Source organism: Theropithecus gelada, chromosome 6 (genome assembly GCF_003255815.1).
Source record: "Theropithecus gelada isolate Dixy chromosome 6, Tgel_1.0, whole genome shotgun sequence".
Taxonomy (NCBI): domain Eukaryota; kingdom Metazoa; phylum Chordata; class Mammalia; order Primates; family Cercopithecidae; genus Theropithecus; species Theropithecus gelada.
In genome coordinates, this window is record NC_037673.1 from 64,412,917 (window position 1) to 64,438,671 (window position 25,755).

General features: G+C 42.3%; 1 protein-coding gene across 1 annotated transcript; it reads right to left on the reverse strand.

The window, feature by feature from the left end:
- Positions 1-5,823: 5,823 nt before the first annotated feature.
- Positions 5,824-22,060, reverse strand: CD180 (CD180 molecule). Its single transcript, XM_025388309.1, has 3 exons — positions 21,806-22,060; positions 9,362-9,528; positions 5,824-8,087 (listed from the first exon to the last, which is right to left on the reverse strand). Exons 1-3 carry the CDS (start codon positions 21,893-21,895, stop codon positions 6,359-6,361), a joined length of 1,986 nt encoding a protein of 661 aa, XP_025244094.1. The 5' UTR covers positions 21,896-22,060; the 3' UTR covers positions 5,824-6,358.
- Positions 22,061-25,755: the final 3,695 nt, after the last annotated feature.

Sequence of the window (25,755 nt, forward strand, 5' to 3'; positions counted from 1 at the left end):
AGTTGGAGACATATCTACTTCTGTTGGGGCTGGAGGCAGTTCTGTGGACATTCCCTGTAATGCATGTCCTACTGCCCCATTCAAATGCGGATCCGTAGAACAGCTATGGCTCCCTCTGTTCCCTCAGAAAGAGGTAAGAGCAACACACAAAGCTTCAGCTTTACCATTTGCATTTGAAAACACAAAGGCTTAGAAAAACATTGCCTCCTTTTCAGTACCTGTACATTCTCACAACTGATGGATGATCTCTTTGTTTTTTATCTTTTTAAAGCAAAAGTCTTCCTTAAAAAAATAATTCCTTTTTCTCCTTATTGCCCAGACCTGGTCATTGAAGGCATGTTGGAAATATAAATGAGAAGAAAGCATTTGAATCCCTGAAATCCTACCAGTCACTCTGTTTCTTTAACTTATAGGTATTTTTTTGTTTTGCTGAATAATGAAATAACAGTGGGCATGCTCTTTAGCCCACTCTTCTACTCTTCCACTTGTGTCACCAAAACACCAGGGATTTGGTCTAGGTCCTGCTGCTCACTGCACAAAAAGCCAACCACTGAGACGACAGGTATCACCAAGGAAGAAGCCATTAATTGGGTGATGCAGCAGAGGAGAGGAAAGCTCAGTCTCAAATCCATCTCCCTGACCAACTAAAACCAATGGTTTATATAGCACGCAAAAAAAAAAAATGTAACAATGTGTAAGAAAACAGGAACTTGGGAGGGGCAAGGAAGCAGTCATAGTGAATGAGGGGTGCGGCATCTGGTGTGGCAATCTGGTTTCAGTTCTTCGATACTTTTTGTGAGAGTCCTGAAGGTCATTTCCTGAGAAAGGAACTCAGATAAAACAGAAGTTTCAAGCTTTAACAGCAGAAGGGTCCATATCTATGTTTATCCAAAAGCAGCTGTCTATGAAACTCTTGGGCCAGTTTCACTTGAATATTAAAACAAATATATTTCAATGTTTATAAGCAAACTTCTGCAATATATATAATGACTGCATGATGTTTCATTATACGTTTGAGCCATACTACTTTCTTTCCCGTGGTATGGCTTTCTTTCAATAAATGTTTTTCCTTTCTTTCAATAAATGTGTTAGAGAGCCTCAGGTACAGACCATGGAGGCCATCTTACTCTTCTGTTCCTGGCACATCAACCTTGGCCTATTCTAAGGTTCATTTAATTATTCCAACAGTCCCTTCCATTCTCCACCACCACCCCATAAGCAATTATGTTAATGGTTTATCTTTTTGTTTTTGTTCCTGAAAAATGTATGTATCATTGTTTTTATGCATGCTTTTTTTAAGTTATGTGGATGACCATGTTAATATATTATTTTGTTGGCCAGGTGCGGTGGCTCATGCTGTAATCCCAACACTTTGGGAGGCTGAGGCAGGTATTACAAGGTCAAGAGATCAAGACCATCCTGGCCAACATGGTGAAACCCTGTCTCTACTAAAAATACAAAAATTAACTGGGCATGGTGGTGTACGCCTCTAGTCCCAGCTACTCGGGAGGCTGAGGCAGGAGAATCACTTGAACCTGGGAGGCAGAGGTTGCAGTGAGCCAAGATGGTGCCACTGAACTCCAGCCTGATGACAGAGTGAGACTCTGTCTCAAAAAAAAAAAATCTATATCATAATCTATATGTTTATGATTCAACTACATTGCTATGGCTACATCTAATACACTGCTTCTAACTACTGTCTAGTGCTCCCTGTCTTGAGCATCTTCCCCATTTTACTCACCTACTTCTTAGTGCAGAACACTCAAATTGCTGTGAACTTTCCCCTCCACAAATAATGCTGCAATGAATATCTTTGTGGACATATGATGCTTTCTTGGGAAAAAACCCCAGAGCAGTTTGTGGGTAATACATTTAATTTGATTAATTGTTGCCAGATGGTCCTAGAATGGCTGTACCAGTCTACATCCCCATAATCAGGGCATGTAGTTCCTAAAACCCCACAGCCCCAACTAGACTATCATCTGGCTTTTTCTTTGCCAGTCCAATAGATATAAACATTTATCTCATTTTAACTTGTATTTCTCTGGCTGCTGATAGAATGAACATGTTTTTAATGTTAAGATGTTCCAACTAAGAGCATGGAGTATCTCCTCATTTATTCAGATCATCTAATATCCATAATCATTTATCTATTGTTGCACATTTAGGTTCCCTCCAAGGAAGAGAGAAAGAGAAAAAGGGAGACCCAATTTATTTAGAAAGCCCATTAATCACCTTGGAGGGTGGAGGAGGAGATGGAATGGATGTTCTGGTGGCCACTTGTCCTCTGCTTACCTTTGCAGGATCCAGCCAAGTGCTCAGAGAACATTAACAAAAGATGGGGAGGATTGGAGGATGGTGTTCAATGAACTTCACTGCTTAATCGTTCATGAGCAATAACAGCTTTTAAATAGAATATGTAGATTAATTCTTACCTTTATCAAGTTCCACAGTATTCAACAAATGATTTCAAATTGTCAATAGCTAGGATAAAGTAGAATGGGTGGGAGTGGGTGGGAGAGCAGGGTGGCGTTAGGAGCAGGGTCTTAGAGTATGGTGGTGACGGCAGAAGGGACTAACAAGCTGCCGGACCAGGACGTTTCACCCTTGGATTTGAGGGTTCCTTAGCGCTTTTTCCCCATTTTGTTAAGAAATATCCTCTTATGGGATAAGGAGCAATTCTCCAGCTCATTTGACTGATGGGGCCTAACATATACTTGTGCTATTGGTTGATAACATTAAGATAAGGGAAGGATTTTACATGGCCAAGAGTCCAAGACCAATCCCAGTCTAACAGAATCCCAGTATCTAGGGATGAAGCACAGGAATCTGTTTTGTAAAGAAGCCCCCCGATTATTCTGGTGTTAAACTAGAAAAGCCCACTGGACTCATTCATTCCTCCACAGCCTTCAAGCTAACTCCCACCATGTTACACCTTCATACTCAGCATGTCAGGCAATCAGCTCCAGCCCAACACTTGGGACCCCCCAGTCATGACTTGCTAAGAAACAATCACATCCCTCTTGCTATAATTCAAGCTTCTATTCAGCATTCAGGGCCAATGTCAGCTACCCGTCTTGCACACTATACTAATATAGGAAAACATACAAGAGCCATTTGTTTCATACTTTTATAAACATCAAAATTGCAAACAACCCTGATTGGAGAGTTGGACAAATAAGAATGGTATGACAGTTTTCTGTCTTGGAATTTTACAGATAATGCCTGTGTTCAAGGGCTGTGCTGTACTAAGCAGTGGCTGCTGGCACAGGGAAAGGTGTAATTCTCTCCTGGATTGTAGGAGTTGCAGCTCACACAGAGAGACCTTTATGATGTAGGCCAGTCAGCTTTTATGGACTTCGATGCTATTTGCTTCAGTACCCTTTGAAATGCAGGGTCAGCTCACTGAGCTACATCATGCAATAATAACACATTTTTATAGGAGTAGCTTGTCAGAGCAGCAACAACATGCAATACATAAAACCAATAAACACACCGTGTTACAGATTCTATCCTAGTAAACAGGATAAAGCTATAAAATTGACAGCAGCCATCAAAAAGCTCCCTTTCTGACTTTGTGGGGTGAATTTACTGTTGCTTAAAACAGAGCAGCTGTCACAAAGCCTTAGATCAGTTATGGCGCAGCAAGCTGCATCACATGGAAGGGAGCGGGCCTGAGAAGGGAAAGCAGGATGGGCAATTATGCTTTGCTAAGGCTTGGGCCCCTTTCACTGTTAGTGTGATGCAATTCACATCAGAGATTTTCTACAGAATGGTTTCGTTTTTCCAAGTTACATATGAAATATTATGGAGGACAGTATGTCTATGGGTTGGTAAATCAGCAATTAGTATTTCCCATCTGCAGCTTAAATCCCTAAGGCAAGAAAGGGCTTACCTGTGACAGAATATGCAGGGACTCAATGGGTTGGTGCTATCTAAGACTGTATTCTTAGAGTGTGGACCTTCCACATTTTACATGGAATCATTTGACTGGGAACCCAGAGCCAACCTTAGTCCAACAGCATCTCAGAATCTGGTGGTGAGGCCTGGGAATCCATTTTGTAAAAACTTCCCTTTGAGATGCCAGTGAAAAACATGTGAGAGGCCCAGGAAACTGTGGCGAGGTCAGGAGCTAAAAGTCAGCGGCATGGGCATGGTGACACAACTAGGAGCTAATAAAGGCTCAGGGATCAGCACATATTAAAAACATATTGAGTCTTGGCTGGGCACGATGGCTCACACCTGTAATCCCAGCGCTTTGGGAGGCCAAGGCGGGCAGATCACTTGAGGTCAGGAGTTTAAGACTAGCCTGACCAACATGGTGAAACCCCATCTCTACTAAAAATACAAAAATTAGCCAGGTGTGGTGGTGGGCGCCTGTAATCCCAGCTACTCTGGAGGCTAAGGCAGGAGAATCGCTGGAACCTGGGAGGCGGAGGTTAGAGTGAGCCAAGATCGCACCATAGCACTCCAGCCTGGGTGACAGAGCAAGACTCGGTTTAAAAAAAAAAAAAATATATATATATATATATATATATAGAGAGAGAGAGAGAGAGAGAGAGAGACAGAGAGAGAGAAAGACTCATTACTATGTCCCCGGCATGTTCTAGGGTATCCTTGGGCAAAGACCCTCTCATAGAGCTTGTATTTGGGAGAAACAAGACAGGACAGACTAATTAAAACAAATGAAGAAGATAATTCCAAACACGGATAAGCATTATAAAGATAATAAAACCAGGTGAGGCATAGAGGTTACTTTGGATTAGCTAGGTCAGAGAAGAACTCCCTGAGAGGAGAAAATATTAGCACTAAAATCTCAAGGACATGAAGGAACAAGCCATTTGGAGGTCAATGGCAGCGTCTTCCAGGCAAAGGAAAGAGCAAGTGTGAAGGCCTGAAATCCCTGAGCAGGGAAGAGGTTCACCCACTGCTGTTCCCTGCCTTTCCTGCTTTTCCTGGGGGTGAAAAGACAAACGGGATGACCCCCAAGTTTCCACTCTGTTATGATGTTCCACTAGTATGTCCTCAACTTAAGGGCTAATATATTCTGATTGGTTTGATACATTTTTACTTTGTTAGCCTATCAGAATTTTATAACTACAAGTTACCACCTCTATCTCTACCCTAAAATTGGTTATGGAACAGAATCCAGGCCTTGTTAATGCACCACTTGAGTCCAGGAGCTCCCACCCAGCTTGTCTGGCAATCAACTTCAGAAGATAGAGGCCTGCGTGAGTATGGCCCTTTAGGTCTAAGTCATGACATTGCTCTTTGTCTATCTGCATTCAGTGGTCCAGGCCGCTGTCCATTGCTGATGTGACCTTTACTGACATCCCCAGCCTCAACAGAAACCACTTCTCACTAATCCAGCTTTCCTGTGTTCCCAACAGCTAGCATGCAGGGATGGCTTCTTCCTCATTTTCATGTAAATATGCTATTTCAAATGCTCTCCAAAACAAATAGGCTTTTAAGGGCTAGTCTGAGAACCAAACCACTATTTATTTCACAGATCTTCTGGGAAAGAGGCTTCTAAGAACCAGATGAGAAGAGCATTTTGGATCACAGCCCACCTGCAAGTTAGGATCTGTAACGTAAGAGCCAGAACACCAGATAGGCAGAGAGAGCCTGCTTGGTTTCTGAACTGAGTGAGACAAACATGGAAGAAATTCTAAAGCCTGGGGATGGGTTCTTTTCTTTATAGCCATTCACACCCTAGGGGCATTACAGAGACCTTACAGACCTAAGGATTAAGAAGATTAATGGAGTCTATTTGATACCAAGTTTCATTTCTCAGCCTTTTCTGTTAAATTCATTATGCTTTTCTTTTTTCATTTAAAATAAGCATTGAGACTTTGTCCCCAGCTAAGTTTCTCAAATGGCTACATGACTGAGAACCCAGACCCAAGCACAATGCTGTGGCTGGGGTGGGTAGCGGGCTGGCTTCAGTTCTGCCAAATTGTGGGGGCTGATGATCTCCTTTCAGGGGAGGGGTGTGGGGTGCTGGGAGGGATGTCGGTGAGTAGAAGGGGAATGGCCTCCCTGTGGGTGACTCTGGAGCTGGCAGTCCTTGCCCAGCCCCTCCCGCTGCTTCCTCCCACTCTTCCACATGCGGAAAGGGTTCTGTGCCTCTCACAGCAGCATCTGGCCCTCTGGCCTGAGTCGGTTCGGTGTACTTGCCTAGAAGGTTATTTAGCTCTGGAACTCACAGGAGTAAGAAGCTGGGAAAAGCACAGTGAGTCCCTGCCCAGCTCCAGGACCAATCTGAAAATTCTGGTCTGGTCACCAGCAGATGACAGTTCCTTCACTTACAGCAATTTTGCTAAGCACATTTATTTGCTTTCTCTGGAAACCTTCAGCACTAAATGTGTCGGTATTTCCACCTGAGAAGGTTTTTAACTGCAAAAAAGAGCAGAATGGTGAACAATAATAAAAATACTGTGAGAAAGAAAATGCCTATGGCTGTAATCCCACAGGACAGCTTGACATCAGATAGCTTAACTCCCCTTAGAGACGACGGGTTTCCACACGTGGTCTCCTCCGAGCCTTCAAGTTTGTGCAGGTTTTCTTTGTACCATGTTAAGAAATGAATATTCGAGCAAGTGCAGTCCAGGGGATTGTGACTGAAATTAATGGTGCTCTGCTGGGACAAGATGGGGAGGAGATGGGGTGGGATGATGTTAATGCTGTTGGCGGCCAGATTGAGGTAAATTCCCTTAAAATGACTAACAGAAGCAATGCTGTCACATGTCAGGCTGTTGTGGCTTAAGTCTACATGGCTCATTTTTCCCAAGCCGTGGAATGCTTGCTGGTCTATAGAGAGGAGACCACAGGAGGATAAAATCAGAATCTCCAAGCTGCCCACGGTCTGAAGTAGGTTGGTCTTCATGATAGTCCCATCTTGAAAGTGATTGCCTTTTAAGTTGAGATGCCGGAGATCTGGTAGGCCTGCTAGAAGATGCTGATTGCTGGTATCAAGGAAGCAGTAAGTGAGATTCAGAACCTGCAGGAAATGGAGGTTTTGGAAGGGACTTTGTGGAGCATTAATGTGTAAGCGGGTAAACGCCAAATCCAGGAGTTCTAGCCGAGGACATTCTTTGAATGCCTGACTCTGGAGACCAAGAAGCTCATTGTGGCTCAGGTTTAAGGTTTGCAAGTGGGACAGGTTTCTGAGTTGCAGATTGCAGCAGTCAGAAGCCTCTATGTCATTATGGCTTAAATCAAGTGTCTGAAGGTTTCCTAGTTTCTCCAGACAGCCAACACCAAGGTGAAGTTTCTTCACGTTGCCTCTGACGTAGAGGTGTGTAAGGGAGGGAAAATTGGCAGCACTGATTTGACACAATTGGTCAAAATGATTTACACTGAGAACTAATTTCTTGAGCAAGTTCAGACCCTTAATCCCAGAGGGTAACCCTGCCAAGTGAGTTGCTGTCAGATCCAATTCCTGGATTTGGGTGAAGCACTGAAATGTGGTGGATGAGAAGTCAGAGAAGTGGTGTTTCTGTAGGTTGAGGCTCTCAACAGACATTTCACAGAGTCCCTTGAGCATGGCTGAACTAATGTCTTCGTCATCAGTGTCCTCAAATGTTCCCAGCCAGAGAGACTGAGTAGTAGAGTTCTGCAGACCATTGAATATAACAGACAAATTTAGAGTCCCTCCAAAGTTCAAACTTTGGAAGACTATTGAACCAAAAGCCCCAAGCTCAATACCTTTAACATCATTGCCATTGAAGTTCAGGCTTAAGTTGGTGGCCTGCTCCAGAGACCTCATGTCTTCTCTAGAGAGGTAGTGTATAGCATTATTCTGAAAATCCAGTACTTTCAGATTCCGTGCTGGGAAGTCTTTGGGGAACTTAATGGAGGAAATATGGTTGCTTCCAAGATACAAGCTTTCCAAGTTTTCCAGATTGTGCACTGGAATAAACTCGAGACTGGATATTCCCGTTTGGATTAAGAAAAGATGCTTCAGTGACTTGGGCCCATTAAGCGATGTTTCTGCCATGAATATCAAGGGATTTCCAGTTAACACAAGTGTGTTCAATTGATGATGGCTTTGAAAAGTGTCTTCATGTATCCAATTAATCTGGCACCTTGAAAAGATAATTGTATTTAACAATAATTCATTTGCAAAAAGGAAAAATAAAAACCTATACAGTGACACACATTAACAAAGTCATCTTTTGTATCATTCAAAATCAAACATAAGAACTTTCTTCAGTATCAACAGATGGCCTATTGAAGGAATTAATGAGTAGCCTCACTTCTGAACACCCCAATCTAGATTTTTTTCCGGGTATCTCACCCCTTAGATTGAACCCTCAGAGGTTTGTGCCTGTATTCTAATGAACCACACGTCATTTGATTGTGGGCAAAAATCAAACTATTATTTACTGTTTTAAGTAATACAAAATATGTCATATAGAATGCATAATAGATAATATATACTATAAATACGTATATATATATATATATACAAAAATCTGTGTCATCCCGGGCAAGTTACAACTTTTCTCAACCTCTGTATTTTCATCTGAGAAAACCATCCTGGTTTTGCACCTAAAAATACTGGATTACGCACACATACACACACACACACACACACAGATGGTCTCCTCCTCTAACCATAAGTTGGATGATAATATGCACCATGGAACCTTACAGTGCTGGTTTTAAAGATGAAGCGGTAGTATGGATGTGGACATTCTGTCCACAGAAGCTGAAGTTGAAGGACAAAATAGAAGAAGCAGAACTGCCACAAGGGGTGCAGACTGAAGGTACACACAGAGCCTGTCCCCTCTCTCTTACACACACACACACACACACACACACACACACACAGAGTACAGTCCTTTCATTTTCTTCCCTTATTTTCTTGTAATACTTCTGTCTACTGGTTCTCAAACACTGGCTCAGCATGTGGAATCCCAATTCCACCACTATAACAAAATAATGGAACTCATTTTCCAATTTGTTGGGGCAGGGTGGAAGTAGATGGTGTGCTTTTCTCCTAGAAATTTTTCTTAAATGTCATTACCCAAAAATAAACTATGCCAAAATTCAGCATAGTTTGGCGTCTGATTTAATATAAGATTATTTTCATTTTTGCTATCAGTATTCTTTAGAACTGCTCAAACAGTACTGTTGTTGCAACTAGTTTGAGAGCAATCCACTTTCCTCTCCATTGGTTGATGTTTATTTAAATTACATTTCACCCACACAGAAGTATTTCATAGGGAGGTATAAACATGTAGTATAAGCAGATTGTCCCTGGTCCTCCAAAAAAGGTCCTGCAAATAAATTGAGCACATACTGTACTTTAACTTAGGTAAAATATCAAAAGCACACATACAACTCAGATACATACCTAGTTAAATCCAAAAAGGTAAGATTCATGAGTCTGCTGAAGGTTCCATTGTGAATTGTAGGCAAAAAATTAAAGCTGAATTCCAAAAATTCTGTTGTGTTTGGTAGAGTGTCAGGGATTTCACTGAGACCTAAATTTTCACAGTTATATGTTTTGTTGGCTTCTTTCTGATTGGAGAAACAAAGTAAATTAATATTCGACTTAATAATTTGATTGACTATCTAGCAAAATTATATATGTTTTACCTTCCGAGCAGCAATCGTACTTCTAGTAAGCTTTACCAAATATACACTTGCCAAAAACAAGATGATGAATGCACATTATTAACTGTAGTAATTGTTTTGTAATAGCAAGATTGACAATAACCAGACTGTTCATCAATATAGGACTACTTGAACAAAACATGGTACATTCACAAAATGGAATCCTTTAAAACTGAAAAAAAAAACTCCATATATTGATATGGAGTGATACCCAGGATATATTTCAAGGTGAAAAAAGCAAACTGCAGAACAATATATATAGTGTATATAGTATACAGTATGTAGTATAATGTACAGAGTATGCCTTTTGTGTAAGAAAGGTATGTGTGAATTTTCTTATATTTGTTAAAACAAACCATGCAAAAAAACCCAACGACTGATTGCCTTTAAGAAGAGGGAAGAGACCAGACAGAAGAGCAGGGATAGATGTGAGACTTCTCTGAATGCACTTTGTTTTACAGTTTTGATTTTGGTTGAATGGAAATGTTTAATTTCAGTTTGAAACAAACAAATCAACCTTAGATAAGTATCACCAAAATGAGACAATCAAACATTACATACTTTCGGATGTGAGACAATGTGAGGTACGCAGCATTGTCTATGAAGTATTCTTGCCAAGAAAAAAATTAAACTTGAAACTCATTAAGATTTTAGGTTTAACTTCACATCTCAAAGTGATATGTTGGGTTTAAGTGGGACATTCTATAGAACAACTGACTTTGTTTTCTCTCTCTCTCTCTCTGTGTGTGTGTGTGTGTGAGAGAGAGAGAGAGAGAGAGAGAATGAGAGAGGAGATAGTGCTTGTTAAAAGACATAGAGATATAAAATTTACTTAAGAGACATAACCATCAAATAATAGAGTAGCCCTCATTTAGAACCTGATCCAAATAAAGCAGTTCAAAAAGGCATTTTATAGACTGTTAGGGAACTTTGAATGAGGACAGAATTCGATGATATTAAGGAATTCTGGATTTTGTTAATGACAGCGGACTTGTGGTTATGTAAAATAAATGTTCTTAGTCTTTTGAGATGCATATTTAAATATTTAGGAGTAAAACGGCATGATGTTGGAATTGGCTTTACAATACTCTGGCAAAAAAGGATGAGAGGAATGTAGAAATGAAGTGAGTAGGCCAAATGCTTATGATTGTTGCATTTTTAGGTTCTTTGTTACTATTTTTGTATATGCTTAACATGTTTTCTTAACTCAATGCTTAAAAAAACTAGCAGGGTGGCATAGACCTGAGGCCTTGCAATCTTGAAGTATGAATTAATTTTAGATCTCTGGATTTGTAGGCTGCTGATACCAGACGGTAGGCTTTTGCGCACGACCCTATACATAAGTTCCTACACATGAGGTTGTTCCTCATCCTGTGCCCCAGGGTAGTCATGGATTCTGAAGCCTGCCAATCATGTCCTAACACAAGTTATGTGTTGAACTAAGTAGGTAAAAAATGGGAAGTGGTTATTTAGAAGCCTGTAGAACTGTGGTGTCATTATTTATCTGGCTAATGCTTTAAGACAAAGGATAGTAGGGCAAATAGAAAGGTCTGACAGGGCAGGTATGAAAGTCTGATGGAGTATATTTTGCCTGTGGAGTCTCCTTGGAAAGATATAAATGATCTCTAGGGAAAGTTCCTGCTATGCTTTGAATATGTCCTTCAAAGTTCATGTGTCAAAAACTCAATTGCCATTGTAATACTAAGAGGTGAGGCCTTTGGGAGGTGATTGGATCATGAAGTTTCCACACTCATGAATGAATTAATGCTATTATTGCAGAGTGGGTTAGTTATCACAGGACTGGACTCCTGATAAAGGGAGTAAGTTATTGGGAGGCCAAGGCGGGCAGATCACAAGGTCAGGAGTTCGAGACCATCCTGGCCAACATGGTGAAACCCGTCTCTACCAAAAACACAAAAATTAGCTGGGCATGGTGGCGCATGCCTGTAATCCCAGTTACTCGGGAGGCTGAGGCAGGAAAATCACTTGAACCAGGGAGTTGGAGGTTGCAGTGAGCCAAGATCGCGCCACTGCACTCCAGCCTGGCCGCAAAGTGAGACTTCGTCTCAAAGAAAAAAAGCGGGGGGGGGGGGGTAAGTTAGGCCTCCATTTGCTCTGTCCACATGCTTGCTTTCACCTTCCTCCATGGAATCACACAGCAAGAAGGCCCTCACCAGATGCCAGAGCCAGGCTCTTGGGCTTCCCAGCTCCCAGCTATGAGAAATAAATTACTTTTCTATACAAATTACCCAGGCTGTGGCATTCTGTGATAGCAGCAGGAAACCGACTAAGACAGTGACCTTGGGGGCACAAGAACAAGGACATCCCAGGACCTTGGGCCAGCTCTCAGATCATCTCAGGCTCCAGGTGAGTTAATCCAATCTTCCAGCCCTTGCCTTTCCCTGACACATAGGGGCTCACTAGAAGCCCCACTGAGACTTCCCTGGCCTGGAAAAGATCTACTCTGGTACGGACTCCAGATCAGTGGCTTTTCTCATGCTGAGTTACAAACAGATCTGCTTAGTGGGAAACAGAACTGCACACATCCTGCTTTGCTCTGAAGCAGAAGGCTCTTGAGATGTCACCATTATAACCTCATTTTCTTTCATTCCAATTTCTGTTTAGTGATGCACTTTTTTGTAGCCACAGAACATGCTCATCACAGAAAGTCACCAGTTGTCTTCGATATTGTGACAACATTATGACTGTCACTGATGAAAATGCTTTATTTATATGTCCTTGTAATTTATTCTTCGTTTTATAGACCGAAAGTCCTCCAGGCACTGCCACAAATCCACATAATGTCCTTGAAATGCACACTTTGCATTTAAAACTTAGATTTAGCTGACTGGTGGGGAAAAAAACCACGTGTTGCCAGACCTATCCTCGGTGCCCATGAATATGGACGACCCAGAGAGAATATGCATGTGCAGCTGCTGCCCCAATAGTTGCAAAGGTGCTGATCAGCTTAGAGGAGACATTTTTCTTTTCTGGTCTCCTTTGGCATAACTGATGTCACATACGGTTGGAGAAAAGGGACTTCCTCAGTTTGTCTCACTCTATTCTGGCCCTACAGCAAAAGGCTCAATGCTGTCATTTCCCTCCTTCTCCTGAATATGTAAGTGCCCATGATACCTAAATTATTCTGTGCCTCAGCCTTTTGTGTGCTTTACTAAGCACTTTACTGCACTAATGTGATGCAGAAGATTGAGAATCCAGGAGGAGTTCTACTAAACCAGTGGCCTGAGTGAGCTCCTTGAAAATAGAAAGCAGGTAAATGAAGCAGCTTGGTTTCAATCCAGTGAAAAACTGATAATGAGTGGATGACGCTACCAAGAGGATCAAGAAGGCCACCATGAGCCTGTGCCATAATATTGAATCATCTCTGGTTAGGTGGAAATGGCAATAGATCCTGTGCCTTTGATTTTTAGGAGAAAGAGGCAAGTGACAAGAAATACAACTGATAAGAGAATTTAGAAACCAAACACATTTTAGAGAATGTCTAGGGCTCAGCATACACGTAGGCCTTCCCTTATAGCTTTTATAATCACAATTGTATCATCAAAATGGCCACGATGATAGAGGCACCAAAGCACCACATGCTCTGGAATTATCTAGGAAGCATTAGATTGTTTTCAGACTATTGTAAGACAGAAAGTACACACACATGCATGCACACACACACACTATTATTCACATTCTTTTTGATTGAGAGTACACTACTGCCATCATGACCCTTAAACCCTAAACACCAAGGTTTATATATCCTAAAATCAAGGATATTATATGACTACAGTGCCATTATGAAATTCAGGATATTTAACATTGATACAATGTTATTATCCAACGTATTGTCTATATCCAAATTTTGACAATTGTCCCATTATTATTCTTTACAGTAATTTTTGTTTCTCCAATCCAGGATCACACATTGCATTTAGTTGTTGTATCTCCTTAGACTCCTTTAATCTGAGACAGTTCCTCAGCCTTTGTCTTTCTTGACATGAATGCCTTTTGAAGAATGCAGGCTCATATTTTACAGAATGTCCCAGTTATAGGTTTGTATGTTCCTCGTGATTTGACCCTGGTTGTACATTTTTGGTAGAAATATTGCATTAGTAAGGGTGTGCCATTCTCCCTATCAATATTCAAATGAAACTTTTTGAGCATGAGTTCTGATAGCCAGGGTCCCAGAACAGTAGAATGGTAATGCAACAGAGAGTCAAAGGACAAGATGCAGAGAAGGAACACTGGGTCCCAGCAGACAGCATGGCCACCGCCAGGACCATGTGCTTCTGTTACTTTTTCTGGGCAGACACCCACTACCATTGCAGTTTCTCTGATCTCCACATGACCATTTCCTATAAATCCAGCCTTTTCTTCCTAGAGAAGTCTAGAAATGTGGTCAATTTCCAAAGTCCCTTTCTCACCTCTCTGCTTCTGCTGGCTCCACTGCAGACGGGACTTCTTGATGTGAATTCACACAGTGAGCAGAGCTCTGGCAAGGCCACGTGGTATTCATGACAATTGCCTCATGTCCATCACTATTGTAAGTCAAGGGGCATTCGCTTGGGACCCACTGTGCACTGGGACCTGTGTCATCTGCTTTGTCTCGAGCTCTGTCTCAGAGCTGTGCTCCCAGAGCTACATCTGTATTTGCAATCCCTTTTCCTGCTAGGTATTCATTTGCATTTTTTCAATCAGGCTCTTATTTTCCTCCCTTCTGCTGTATATCTAACTCCCTCTCATCCCGCTGTATTTTCTTTCCTTGCAAGTGTTGAAACATTTTCTAATTTGGAACTCTTTGAATTTCACTCAAGTGTTTATTCTCACCTTTTCGAATTTCTCATCTGCACTTGACACACACAGCAGCCAGCCCCCCATGCATGAGAAGTCTGGGACATTGACCTCTAACCCTTCCTCATTAATCATACCTCCATCCAAGACAGAGCAATTGACTGAGTCAAATCCCAGAGCAACAATTACCCTCTGAAAACAAAACAAACACTCCCTAGAGAGCACATCCCTACAACTTCGTTGTCAATCTCATTCCTCCAGGCAAAGGGCATTCCAGTTGCATGCACTTTATTTCCTGTTTGTAAAGTCAGACTGCTTGGGTTCAAATCCTAGCTCTCAACCACCAAGCTGTGTTATCTGAGCCTTCCTTTTCCTCAACTGTAGACTGAGGTTAGGAACTTCACCTTGCAAGTTTACTGTGAGGATTAATGCGATAATGTGTGCCAGCACTAAACAAGAAGAGTTAGTGTTTAACTGGATCATCACAACCTCGCATCACTATCGAAAGCTATTGGGAATCCCTTGTGTCTATGAACTTGGAGTTCACCCCTTGTGTCTATGAACTTGGAGTTCCTTTCAAAAAAGAGCTCTGCAAAACAGTCCCCATCCCACACCTAGGGACTGAAGGGCTCACTTCTATCACAGTTTTGAGGGAAAAGGATGGCCAAGCTGAGCTCACTTGAAAAGGGGAGGCATGCCCGCATTCTCAAGTAAATATTTCAAGAGTGCATCTAAAATGATACCACAATCCAAATCACAGAACACTGAATTCCAGCTGCTCTTTGCATAGTTATCAGCTTCCAAAGACTTGATATGGGTCCTAATATTTTTGTTTAAGTCACACATATACAGGGACACAAACATTCACAGAGAGAGACAGAGAGAGAAAACATGTAGCATTTGACAATGGAATAATCTATGTAGACTATAGGTGTTCATTGTAATAGTCTTAGAACTTGTAGGTAGGTTTGGATATTTTTCCAAACAAAAAGTTTTCTTTAAAAATTAATCTTTACTCCTACTTGTATGCAAAAAACAAAAACAATTTTGATGGATCTAAATGTGAAACCTAGAAATAGAAAATAAATACAAAACAATAAAGCTTCTAGAAGAAACATGGGATAATATCACAGTCTTGAGGTAGGCAAAGATTTCTTAAACAGGACAGAAATGTACTGAAAATACAGGAAAAAAAAATAAGTTGAGGTATATTAAAAATAAGAACTTTGGGGCTGGGTGCGGTGGCTCATACCTGTAATCCCAGCTCTTTGGGAGGTTGAGGCAGGCAGATCAGGAGGTCAGGAGATTGAGATCATCCTGGCTAACATAGTGAAACCCCATCTCTACTAAAAATACAAAAAATTAGCCAGGCATGGTGGAGGGTGCCTGTAGTCCCAACTACTTGGGAGGCTGAGGCAGGAGAATGGCGTGACCCTGGGAGGCAGAGCTTGCAGTGAGCTGAGATCGCGCCATTGCACTCCAGCCTGGGTGACAGAGTGAGACTCCATCTCAAAAAAAAAAAAAAAAAAAAAAAAAGCTTTGGTTCAGCAAATGATACCATTAGGAGAGCGGAAAGGCAAGCCACAGAGTGGGAGAAGGTATTTGCAATCTGATGGAGGACTTATATCTACATTACATAAAGAACGCCTACAAATGAATACAAAAAAGGCAACCCATGTGAAAATGGGCAAAACACTTCAACAGGCATTTCACACACATAAAAAAGAATATGCAAATGACTGATTAATTGAACAATTTAATTGTTCACCAGGAAAATAAAAATTAACTCCTAGTGAAGTACCAATACCCACCCATCAGCATTGCTAACATTTTAAAAACAAACAATACAAAATGTTAGTGAGGCTGTGGAGCAGTTAGAACTTATGCACATTGCCACAGAGTATAAACTGATAGTAACACTTTGCAAAACTGGCAATATCTATTAAAGTTTGAACATAATGTTTACCCATGATCAAATACATCCACTCCTAGGTATACACCTAATAAACATTTGTACATCTGTTTACTAAAGACATAGACAAGAATGTCCAAAGCAGCATCATTCATAATAGCCAAAACATTGGAATCAATGCAAATGTCCATTAACAGCAGAATGGATAAATAAATGGTGGCTCACTAATACAACAGAGTAACATTAAGCAATAAAAATGAACAAATGATTGCTGCACACACCAATAAGTCTCACAAATTTAATGTTGAGCAAAAAAAGGCAGACACAAAAGAGTACACACTGTATGGTCCCATGTACATAAAGTTTAAGACCAGGCAAAACCAGTTTCTGGTGATATAAACTAGAATACTGGATGGTTTCAGGGGTTAGTGCCAGGGAGCAGGCATGAGATGAGGAGGGCTTCTGAGGTGCTGAGAATGTTCTACATCTTGATCTGCGTGCTAGTTACATGGATGTGCTCACGTGGTGAAAACTCGTTTAACTGCACACCTATGACTTGTGAACTTTTCTATATGTATGTTTTACTTCAACAAAAAGTTTATTAAGCTCAAAACAAAGCCAGACAAAAACTATTTTTAGGCTAGGGCTTATAAACAAGTGTGAACTGAAAGAGCCAGCCAATCCTTCAAACTGAACCCTTTGTTAGGCCTTTCTTGCATTGTTATAAAGAAATACCCTGCATTGGCCAGGCGTGGTGGCTCACGCCTGTAATCCCAGCACTTTGGGAGGCCAAGGCAGGCAGATCACGAGGTCAGGAAATCGAGACCACCCTGGCTGACACGGTGAAACCCCGTCTCTACTAAAACTACAAAAAATTAGCCCGGCGTGGTGGTGGGTGCCTGCAGTTCCAGCTGCTTGGGAGGCTGAGGCAGGAGAATGGCATGAACCCGGGAGGCGGAGCTTGCAGTGAGCCGAGATTGGGCCACTGCACTCCAGCCTGGGCGACAGAGTAAGACTCCGTCTAAAAAAATAAAAAAAATAAAAAATGAAAAAATAAATAAAAATAAAAAAAAGACAGGAAGAAAAAAATACCTGGTACTGCGTAATTTATAAAGAAAACAGGTCTAAATTGGCTCACTGTTCTGCAGGCTCTACAGGAAGCACGGTGCTGGTGGTATCTGCTTGGCTTCTGGGGAGGATCTGAGACACAATCATAGCAGAAGGCGGAGGTGGAGCAGGCACGCTGCATGGTGAAAGCAGGAGAAAGAGAATGACAGGGGAGGTGTCACTCTTTTCAATGACCATATCTCAGGAGAACTCATTACCACCAAGAAAGCACCAAGCTGTGACGGAGCTGCCCCCACACACCTCCCACCAGGCCCTACCTCCACCACTGGGGATTACAGTTCAACATGAGATCTGAGCAGGGACACAGATCCAAACTATATCAGATCCCAAGTGGCGAACTGGGCCTAAATTTTAAATAGAGCCAACAAGCCACTTGCTGACTAGAGGTCACACATGTACTCTGAATTTCTGAAAATTTCCAGCTCTGTTTAATTTTGGAACGTTCAGATCTCATCTGAACCAACCAATCAGGGCTCAGCTTTATCAATCAGTCAGGAGCGAGCTGCACCAACAAATTAGAACTAAGCAAGTTTGAATCCTTCTGCTGCATAAATGAATCTGACTGGGAACCTGAGTGGCAAATTTCTCTCTATGGAAGCCAAGTTCCTCATTTGTTCTCTGGAATGCACCATACAAAAGCTACGTGTCAAAGGCCGTGTCTCTCCAGTTTGCGAACTGTTCATTGGAATACAGTCTCGTTCCTCAGATTCTTCTTCAGAGAACTTTTGTTCACAGGCTTAATAGGGTAATGGTGGTCACATGAACATGCAGACGCTGTGTGGTTAACAATGCATGATCTGAAGGGGGAAGAAGAAAAGAGGAAACAAAAGAAAAAGAGGAAACAAAAGAAAAAGAGAAACAAAAGAAAACGGGGTAATTTACGTTTGAAAAAGGGCCAAACCCTTAAGTCAAAGGCAAGAGTTTATTCTTTTAGCCAGCCCTCCTTTTATCCCTTGCCAGCAGCCTGGAAAGTTCCAGACTCTCAGGAATAAGTTCCATGTGTCTTTGCATCCCCCAGCTCCCTCCTTGGTATCCACACAGTAGCAAGAGCTTCCTAAACAGCCTTAGAGTCTTGTTCTTGAGAACTCACACATGATAGATGAAACAAAAGAAAATACAGATCTGATCCTAATTGAATAGTTCACAAAGTCATTTAAAATCAGACTTCTTTCAGAGGGAGGGCTGCAGGAAGGTTGTTGTATTGGAAGGTTTCAGTTTCATCTGGCTTATCCAAAAAGGAAAGACTTTGCTGCCACACAGGACTAAGGCTTGCAGGCCCTAGAACCCTGAGCACCACTCCTGAGACATGAATAGCACTGAAGGCCACAGAACAGGCAGCCAAAGGACTCGGGGGCCTCCCCCTGATACAAGGATTTCAGAGTTAAACATATACGTATATAAGAGTGGGGCATTTAAAAGAGCCTGCTTCCCAATGAGCTGAAAATAAATGGTGATGTTATCCTATCAGAGGCTGTTGCCTGGAAGTGATAACCTGTGTTCCTGATCACTGAGGGGATGGTGTCCTCATTCCTACCCACTTGTCATGCCTCCCAAAGGTCTGTATGACATTGACCTGAAACCACCTTTGCAAAATTATGACAGCAAGAGAAATATGACATAGGTGACTCCATCTTTCTTCTAACCTCCAATTTCTCCTTGGTCATTCCTGGGTATAGACCAAGCTGAATTTGGGACAAATTTAGTTTATAGTTTAACCTTAAAGCAAGGATGATAATAACCCTTCTTAAAACAAAAGCACATTTTTAAAGCTAAAGAAAGGTTAGGATTTTGAGAGGGGCTTGAATTTGCCTAAGGTGTTGGCATAGTTACTCCTTACTGTGCAGGAGTCATGTGGCCAAAGATCACGAGATTTGTGACTTCCCCAATTACTCCTATAGATAACATCACTATTATAGAATCTAAGACTTTTTTTGAGATATCTTTCAGACTAACCCCACCCAGACTTCTGACCCAACCCATCCTGTGGCCTCACCCAGAGGTGGACTCAGAACTGAGGACCGTTTTCCAAAACCTTATGACTTCTTCCCCCAACCAGTCAACATTTGCCATTCCCGTGTGCCCTGCCCACCAAACTATCCTTGAAACATCTAATCTCCAAAACTTTGGAGTGATTGATTTGAGTAATAGCTCTGTCTCCCACCTGGCATGGCCAGTCTGGCATCAATTAAACTTTCTTTACTTCAGTGCCATGGTCTCAGTGGATTGATTTTGTCTGTGCAGTGGGCAGGAAGAACTCGTCGGCAATTACAGACCTTCCAACCTGAAGGATGAGGGGACAGCCTTCTGGGGCTGATAGAAACGTCTTACTCTTCCCATTCTGTTATGAGCTGAATTTTCTCTCCCCCACCACCAAATTCATGTTGAAATCCTAACCTCCAGGACCTCAGAATGTGACTGTATTTAGAGACATGGCCTTTAAAGAGGTCATTAAGGGAAGCTGAGGTCATGTAGGTGGGCCCTGATCCAATCTGACTGGAGACCTTAAAAGATGAGGAAATTTGGACAAACAAAAAGACACCAGGGACACTCATGCACACAGGAAAGGCCATGAGAGGACAAAGAGAGGAGATGGCCATCTGCATGCCAGGGAGCAAGGGTGCAGAAGAAGCAAACTCCGCCAACACCTTGATCTTGAAATTCCAGCCTCCAGAACTGTGAGACAATCCATTTCTCCTGTTTAAGTCACTCAGTCTATGGTATTCGGGTTTTTTGGTTTGTTTTGGTTTTTTGGTGTATTTGTTTGTTTTGAGACAGAGTCTTGCTCTGTGACTCAGGCTGGAGTGCAGTGGCACAATCACGGCTCACTGCAACCTCTGCCTCCCGGGTTTGAGTGATTCTCCTGCCTCAGCCTCCCAAGTAGTTGGGATTACAGGCATCTGCCACCACGCCCAGCTAATATTTGTATTTTTAGTACAGATGGGGTTTTGCCATGTTGCCCGGGCTGGTCTTGAACTCCCAGTTTCAAGGCATCCACCAACCTTGGCCTCCCAGAGTGCTGGGATTATAGGCGTGAGCCACCACACCCTGCCCAGTCTGTGGCATTTGTTATGACAGCCCAATCTAACCAACACGCACCTTCCCAGCCTTTGTTTCTCGTGGGCATGATGCCTCCTCTTGGCCTGCTGCTAATTCCATCCTAATGCCAGACTAACAAGGCTCTGCTCACCCAGCTCTGAGCCTTACCCCAGCGCTGGCTTTGCTCTGCTCTTCTGATCCTCTGACCTCCTTCTAGTCCTGCCCCAGGGCACCTCCACATCTGGCTACTCCTGGCTCTCTTGTTCTTCTTCTTCTTCTTTTTTTTTAGACGGAGTCTCACTCTGTCGCCCAAGCTGGAGTGCTGTGGCGCGATCTCAGCTCACTGCAAGCCACAGGCGCCCGCCACCACACCCGGTTAATTTTTTGTGTTTTTAGTAGAGACGGAGTTTCATCGTGTTAGCCAGGATGGTCTTGATCTCTTGACCTCGTGATCCACCCCACTCGGACTCCCAAAGTGCTGGGATTACAGGGCTGAGCCACCACGCCCGACCATGGCTCTTACTCTTCTTTTAACCTCAACCCAGACCGGCAGCTCACCAAGCCACCAAGACTCACGGTCCCTCCTGTATGTAGCCCTTGTCTGACAGACCATGTGGTATTGGACACTTGTGGGGTCAGAGAAAGCGGGAGGAAGTTTGAAGAATTTCAGAGGATGGCAAGAGACGGAGGTCCTTCTCCTTTCTCTCTCACCACCCCCTCCAAGAACTTCCCACAGGTTGATAAATATTGCTGTGGTCCAAAACAGAAGGTGCAATTTGGCTCTATTCTCAGATTTTCCTCCTGTGGGTTAGTAAAACAGATGGAGGGCTGTCCAAGTTGAGGAGAAAGCCAGACTCATTCAGAGTGATCTTTTCAATGCTCAAAAACCTGGCACAGGCCTGTCTTTACTAATTCTCACCCTGAGAGCCAGGAGACCAAAGGACTCATTGGGATAGTGGCCATGTGAGCGTGGGGATGTTAAACCAACAACTCCCCAAGGCTGAGGCAGGTTTAGGGTCTGCTTTGTGCACAGAGACCCTATTAATATCTTATGACCCACTTGGGATTATTTGGGTGGAATTGTTTGAAGAGGAGAAAAATTCTCATTGCTTCCTATTAAGATGCCACCAGATGATCCCCTGGCTGAGTTCTTTGGCACCTTTCTCACAGTAATGAAAAAATTATATATATACCTCATTTCCTTTTTAAAGACCCTGGATATTGGGATGCCAAGGTTCAGATTGAACTGCATGCTAAATCTCAAAATTTTCAGTTTAATCTGCATGAAGACAAACAGTTTGGACTCACCTCAATGCACATCTGATCCAAGGAGGTGATGACTTTACAGCCGGCAGAAAACAGCACCACCCAAAAGAAGCAGCTGACGTCAAACGCCATCACAGGACTGGTGCAATCCTAGCTTGGTGGGTTTACCCAATGCTTGGAGCTGAGAAATGGAATCAAACTATGAAGGCCCTGGCAATTTGGCAGCCAGAGAGGTACTCAGAAGGGTGATCTTGGAACAAGAAATGCTGTTGACTGCTCAGCATTCTGTAGCTCTGTGCTGAAAAAAAAAAAGGAAGTCCCTTTTGCATACCACCCATCTTTGCCAAAAATAACTGAGGACCCAGCCCCAGAATGGCCCATTGCATTTCCTGGCACTGAACATGAATCAGTTGTGCAGTCCTTTTGGGCTGATCACACAGACTTTCGTTGTGATGGTTCCAATTGACTTTATGCCAACTTCAAGTATTTGGCCAACTCCAACAGCTTCTGGTCCTTTTCCCCGAGAGAGGCTGTGGAAGCTCTTCTCACCAAGGAGTCCACTTTCTCAGTTGTCCTAGGTGAGTGAATAGAAGAGGTGTCAGAGAACATGGAAAGGCAGAGCACTCTGTGGGGGCAGGTTGAAGAAATGAGCCCTTCAGTGGCACCTGCTGAGCTGGGAACTGGAGCAGGAGGGAGCAGGCTTGAGAGTATATCTGTTCCTTGAGCCTCAGCTACTGCCTTGGCCACCTCGTCCATCCCCACCTCTGGTCTTCATATAGGGGGAAGATTACTTCATCTCTTGACCTGGCGGTTCAGACTTGTTAAAGCAGTTGGGGTGAACTCCTCTCTTGTTCCCTCCTAACCTGGTCTGGGGAAGTAGGGGACACTGCCATAGATAGAGCAGCCTGGCTAAAGGAGGGCAGAGTTAGGGATGCCAGCCTTGGCACTATTCTTAGAAATAGCTTTGAAGCAGGATTGCAATTACTCTTATTATGGAGCAAGATGTGGCAATGATTAAAGAAAGCCAAAGTTCAAACATTCGTTAATAGGCTGCATTTAGTTACCTGTTCTGTCTGTTCTTCAGCCCTCTGGTATGCAGGATATATTTGGTGTTGCTGTTCTCCCACTCCATTTCCAAGAGCCCAGTTCTTAGTATCAGAGTTCACAATGACTTGACTACTACTACTACTACTACTACTACTACTACTACTACTACTACTATTACTACCACCACCACCACCTCTACTGTATTACTATGATGAAGCAAATGACTATAGTATCTGCCATTTATTGAGCCCTTACTGTGTGTCATATACTGGGTCAGGTTTAATTATTTTTGTTGTTGTTGTTGTTGTTGCATTTTCCTATCCTTGACTGTTTCCACATGTTCTATAAAAGAGATGTTATTGTTTCCCTCATTTTATAGATATAGAAACTGATGCTTAAGAGAAATTAAATGATCTCTCCAAGTCACACAATTAGAGAGTGGTGGATTAGGGCTTCAGATCCAGAAAATCTCACTGCAGAGATTGTGCTACCACTCTTCATGGTTCAAGAAAGGACTTTGCCTCCTGAAGGAGCTGAAGAGTAGATGAGGTGAAGAATGTTGTTCATCTGGAGATTTCAGAGAAGATGCTAAAAAGCAGAGGGGATTGGAGGAAATATGTACTTGGCACTCTGCTAGGCCTGCTACGCATATTTGGGCTTTCCCTGGTCACCCTTAAAATGCCATCTTCATCAACAAAATCATCTCTGAAGATGCTATCAGCAAGACACAGTCTTAAGCAAACCCAGACCAATGACAGACCACCTTGCTTCAAATAAGACATCCATCAGTGTGCAATGGGAAGAGCTGAGGACTGGGAAGGGTCTAGTGCTAGACCACAGATCCTTGCTTACCAACTGAGTGACCTTGGGCAAGTCATTTCACTTCTCTAAGTCTGTTTTCCCATCTGAAAAACAAGAATTATAATTCCTGTTCTGCTTACATCACAGGGTAATTATGAGGATCAAATAGGATCATGTATGTGAAAATGCTTTCCTTACCTTAAAGTCCCACATAAACATGCAGAATGTGAGGCAAAGATTGAGTAACGAATTCTGATGTCATGTAAATATCACTCTCAGGAAATTATCTCCTGCCCCAGAGGTGTTGAAAGGCATATTACTTTCCTTCTTAAAGAAAGGTCTGGTGGCTCAGTTAAGGCCATCAGATTTTGTCATTTTCTGAGGCTATATCATTTGCATATGATTTGCATGTGTTTGCATAATGAATTCAAAAGACTCACTGCAAGTATATAAGAGTGAAATAAAATGAATGAATATGAGTGACCTTCTGCCACAGCATTCAAATCACATATTCAGGGCATACTACCCTGAAATATGAAATAGATTAAAATTTAAACTATTGCAAACAGATGAGAAGATAGGTTTTAGAGTTTAGAGGCAAGAATGAAACTCTTATTTGGATATATCCAGAATTTGGATATAAAGAATCACATTCTCTTACAGGTCACCCCATCCAAATGATTTTCATGCCTGAATTCTCTCCTATACACCCCTTAAATCACCCCTCTCTGTAGACAAAAACATACTCTCTGAATTATTTTTCAGTCTATTCTGAAATGCTTCAGGTGACAGAAAACTCATCGTCCCCTCCCCCCGCAATGGTTTTGGCCAATTTTGACTGTTTAAAAGGTTTTATCTTATATTGAACTGTTAAAGTCTCCTTTGGCTAACAGAGTAAGTTCAAGGCCTTTTCTACCTTCAAGTATTTGAAAATAGCTACCATGTCCCTGAATCTTTCCCTTTCTAGGTTAAAAATCTCTAGTTCCTCAAACTATGTAATAAATTCATGTATTACAACCCCTAGCAGGCTGTTTATCTAAATGTTTTCCCAATTGCCCAAGAAAAGCACTGACTTGAATTTTAATCCTAGTTTTGCCACTCACTGGTTGTGTGTCACTGGGACAGTCTTTCAGTCTCAATTTACTTATCTGCAAAATGATGGAGTTGAACTAGCTTATCAACAAGGTACTTCTTTATTTAATACTCCATTACTCTATTTCAAAACTATGATTTCCAATTTAGTTTTGTAACAGAGTTTTTGGCTTGAGCCAATAATATTGAGTTACACTTAATTTTTGTTAATAATCTGCTCTTTCTTTTTTCCAAGTAGTCTCACATCTTCTTGGCAAACAAAAATTACAGAGAGAAGTTTGGCTGGGTGATGGACACCGTGATTTCTGCAATCCCAGTTGACTCACAATACCATTAAGGGATTAAACTGCCATCACCCATGCTGAGAAACAGTTCTTGCAGAGATATGAAGAGGGAGAAGAGAACATGAGAAAAGGCACCAGAAATGTGCCTTTTATTTCTACTGATCAGCATCCATGTCAGTGAGGAAACAACAGACTGTGGACCCCAGAAATTTTCAAAAGTTCAAGCATCCTTATATTAGGTATTAACATATATTACATACAAATCCCAAATCATTGTTTTTGTTGTTGTGCTGTCTTTTATTCTACTACATTTGCATGCAGTTCATCCCTTGTGGTCAGCTGTCTCCCTATGGGTGACCCCATAGAACTATCCAATTTCCTGTCTGGTAAGGCCCATACATTCCCTTCCTTTTTGCCATGTATTTATAATCTGGGAGTGATTTGGGGTTCTAGGATACCTTATTTGGCTCTTCAAGCTCTTTCCTGGTGATAACTCAAAGGCTAATGTACTTTCTTTCTTTTTTTTTTTTTTTTTTTTGAGACGGAGTCTCACTCTGTCACCCAGGCTGGAGTGCAGTGGTGTGATCTTGGCTCACTGCAAACTCCGCCTCCCGGATTCATGCCATTCTCCTGCCTCAGCATCCCCAGCAGCTGGGACTACAGGCACACGGCGCCAAGCCTGGCTAATTTTCTGTATTTTTAGTAGAGATGGGGTTTTACCATTCACAGCATGGTCTTGATCTCCTGACCTTGTGATCCACCCGCCTC

Excerpts from the sequence above, each read along its gene's own strand:
- CD180 (XM_025388309.1), bottom strand. The coding sequence starts at position 21,895 with ATGGCGTTTGACGTCAGCTGCTTCTTTTGGGTGGTGCTGTTTTCTGCC. Across the intron at positions 9,529-21,805 it reads TGGATCAGATGTGCATTGAG|AAAGAAGCCAACAAAACATA; the intron begins GTGAGTCCAAAC and ends TTCTCCAATCAG. Across the intron at positions 8,088-9,361 it reads ACCTTTTTGGATTTAACTAG|GTGCCAGATTAATTGGATAC; the intron begins GTATGTATCTGA and ends TATCTTTTCAAG.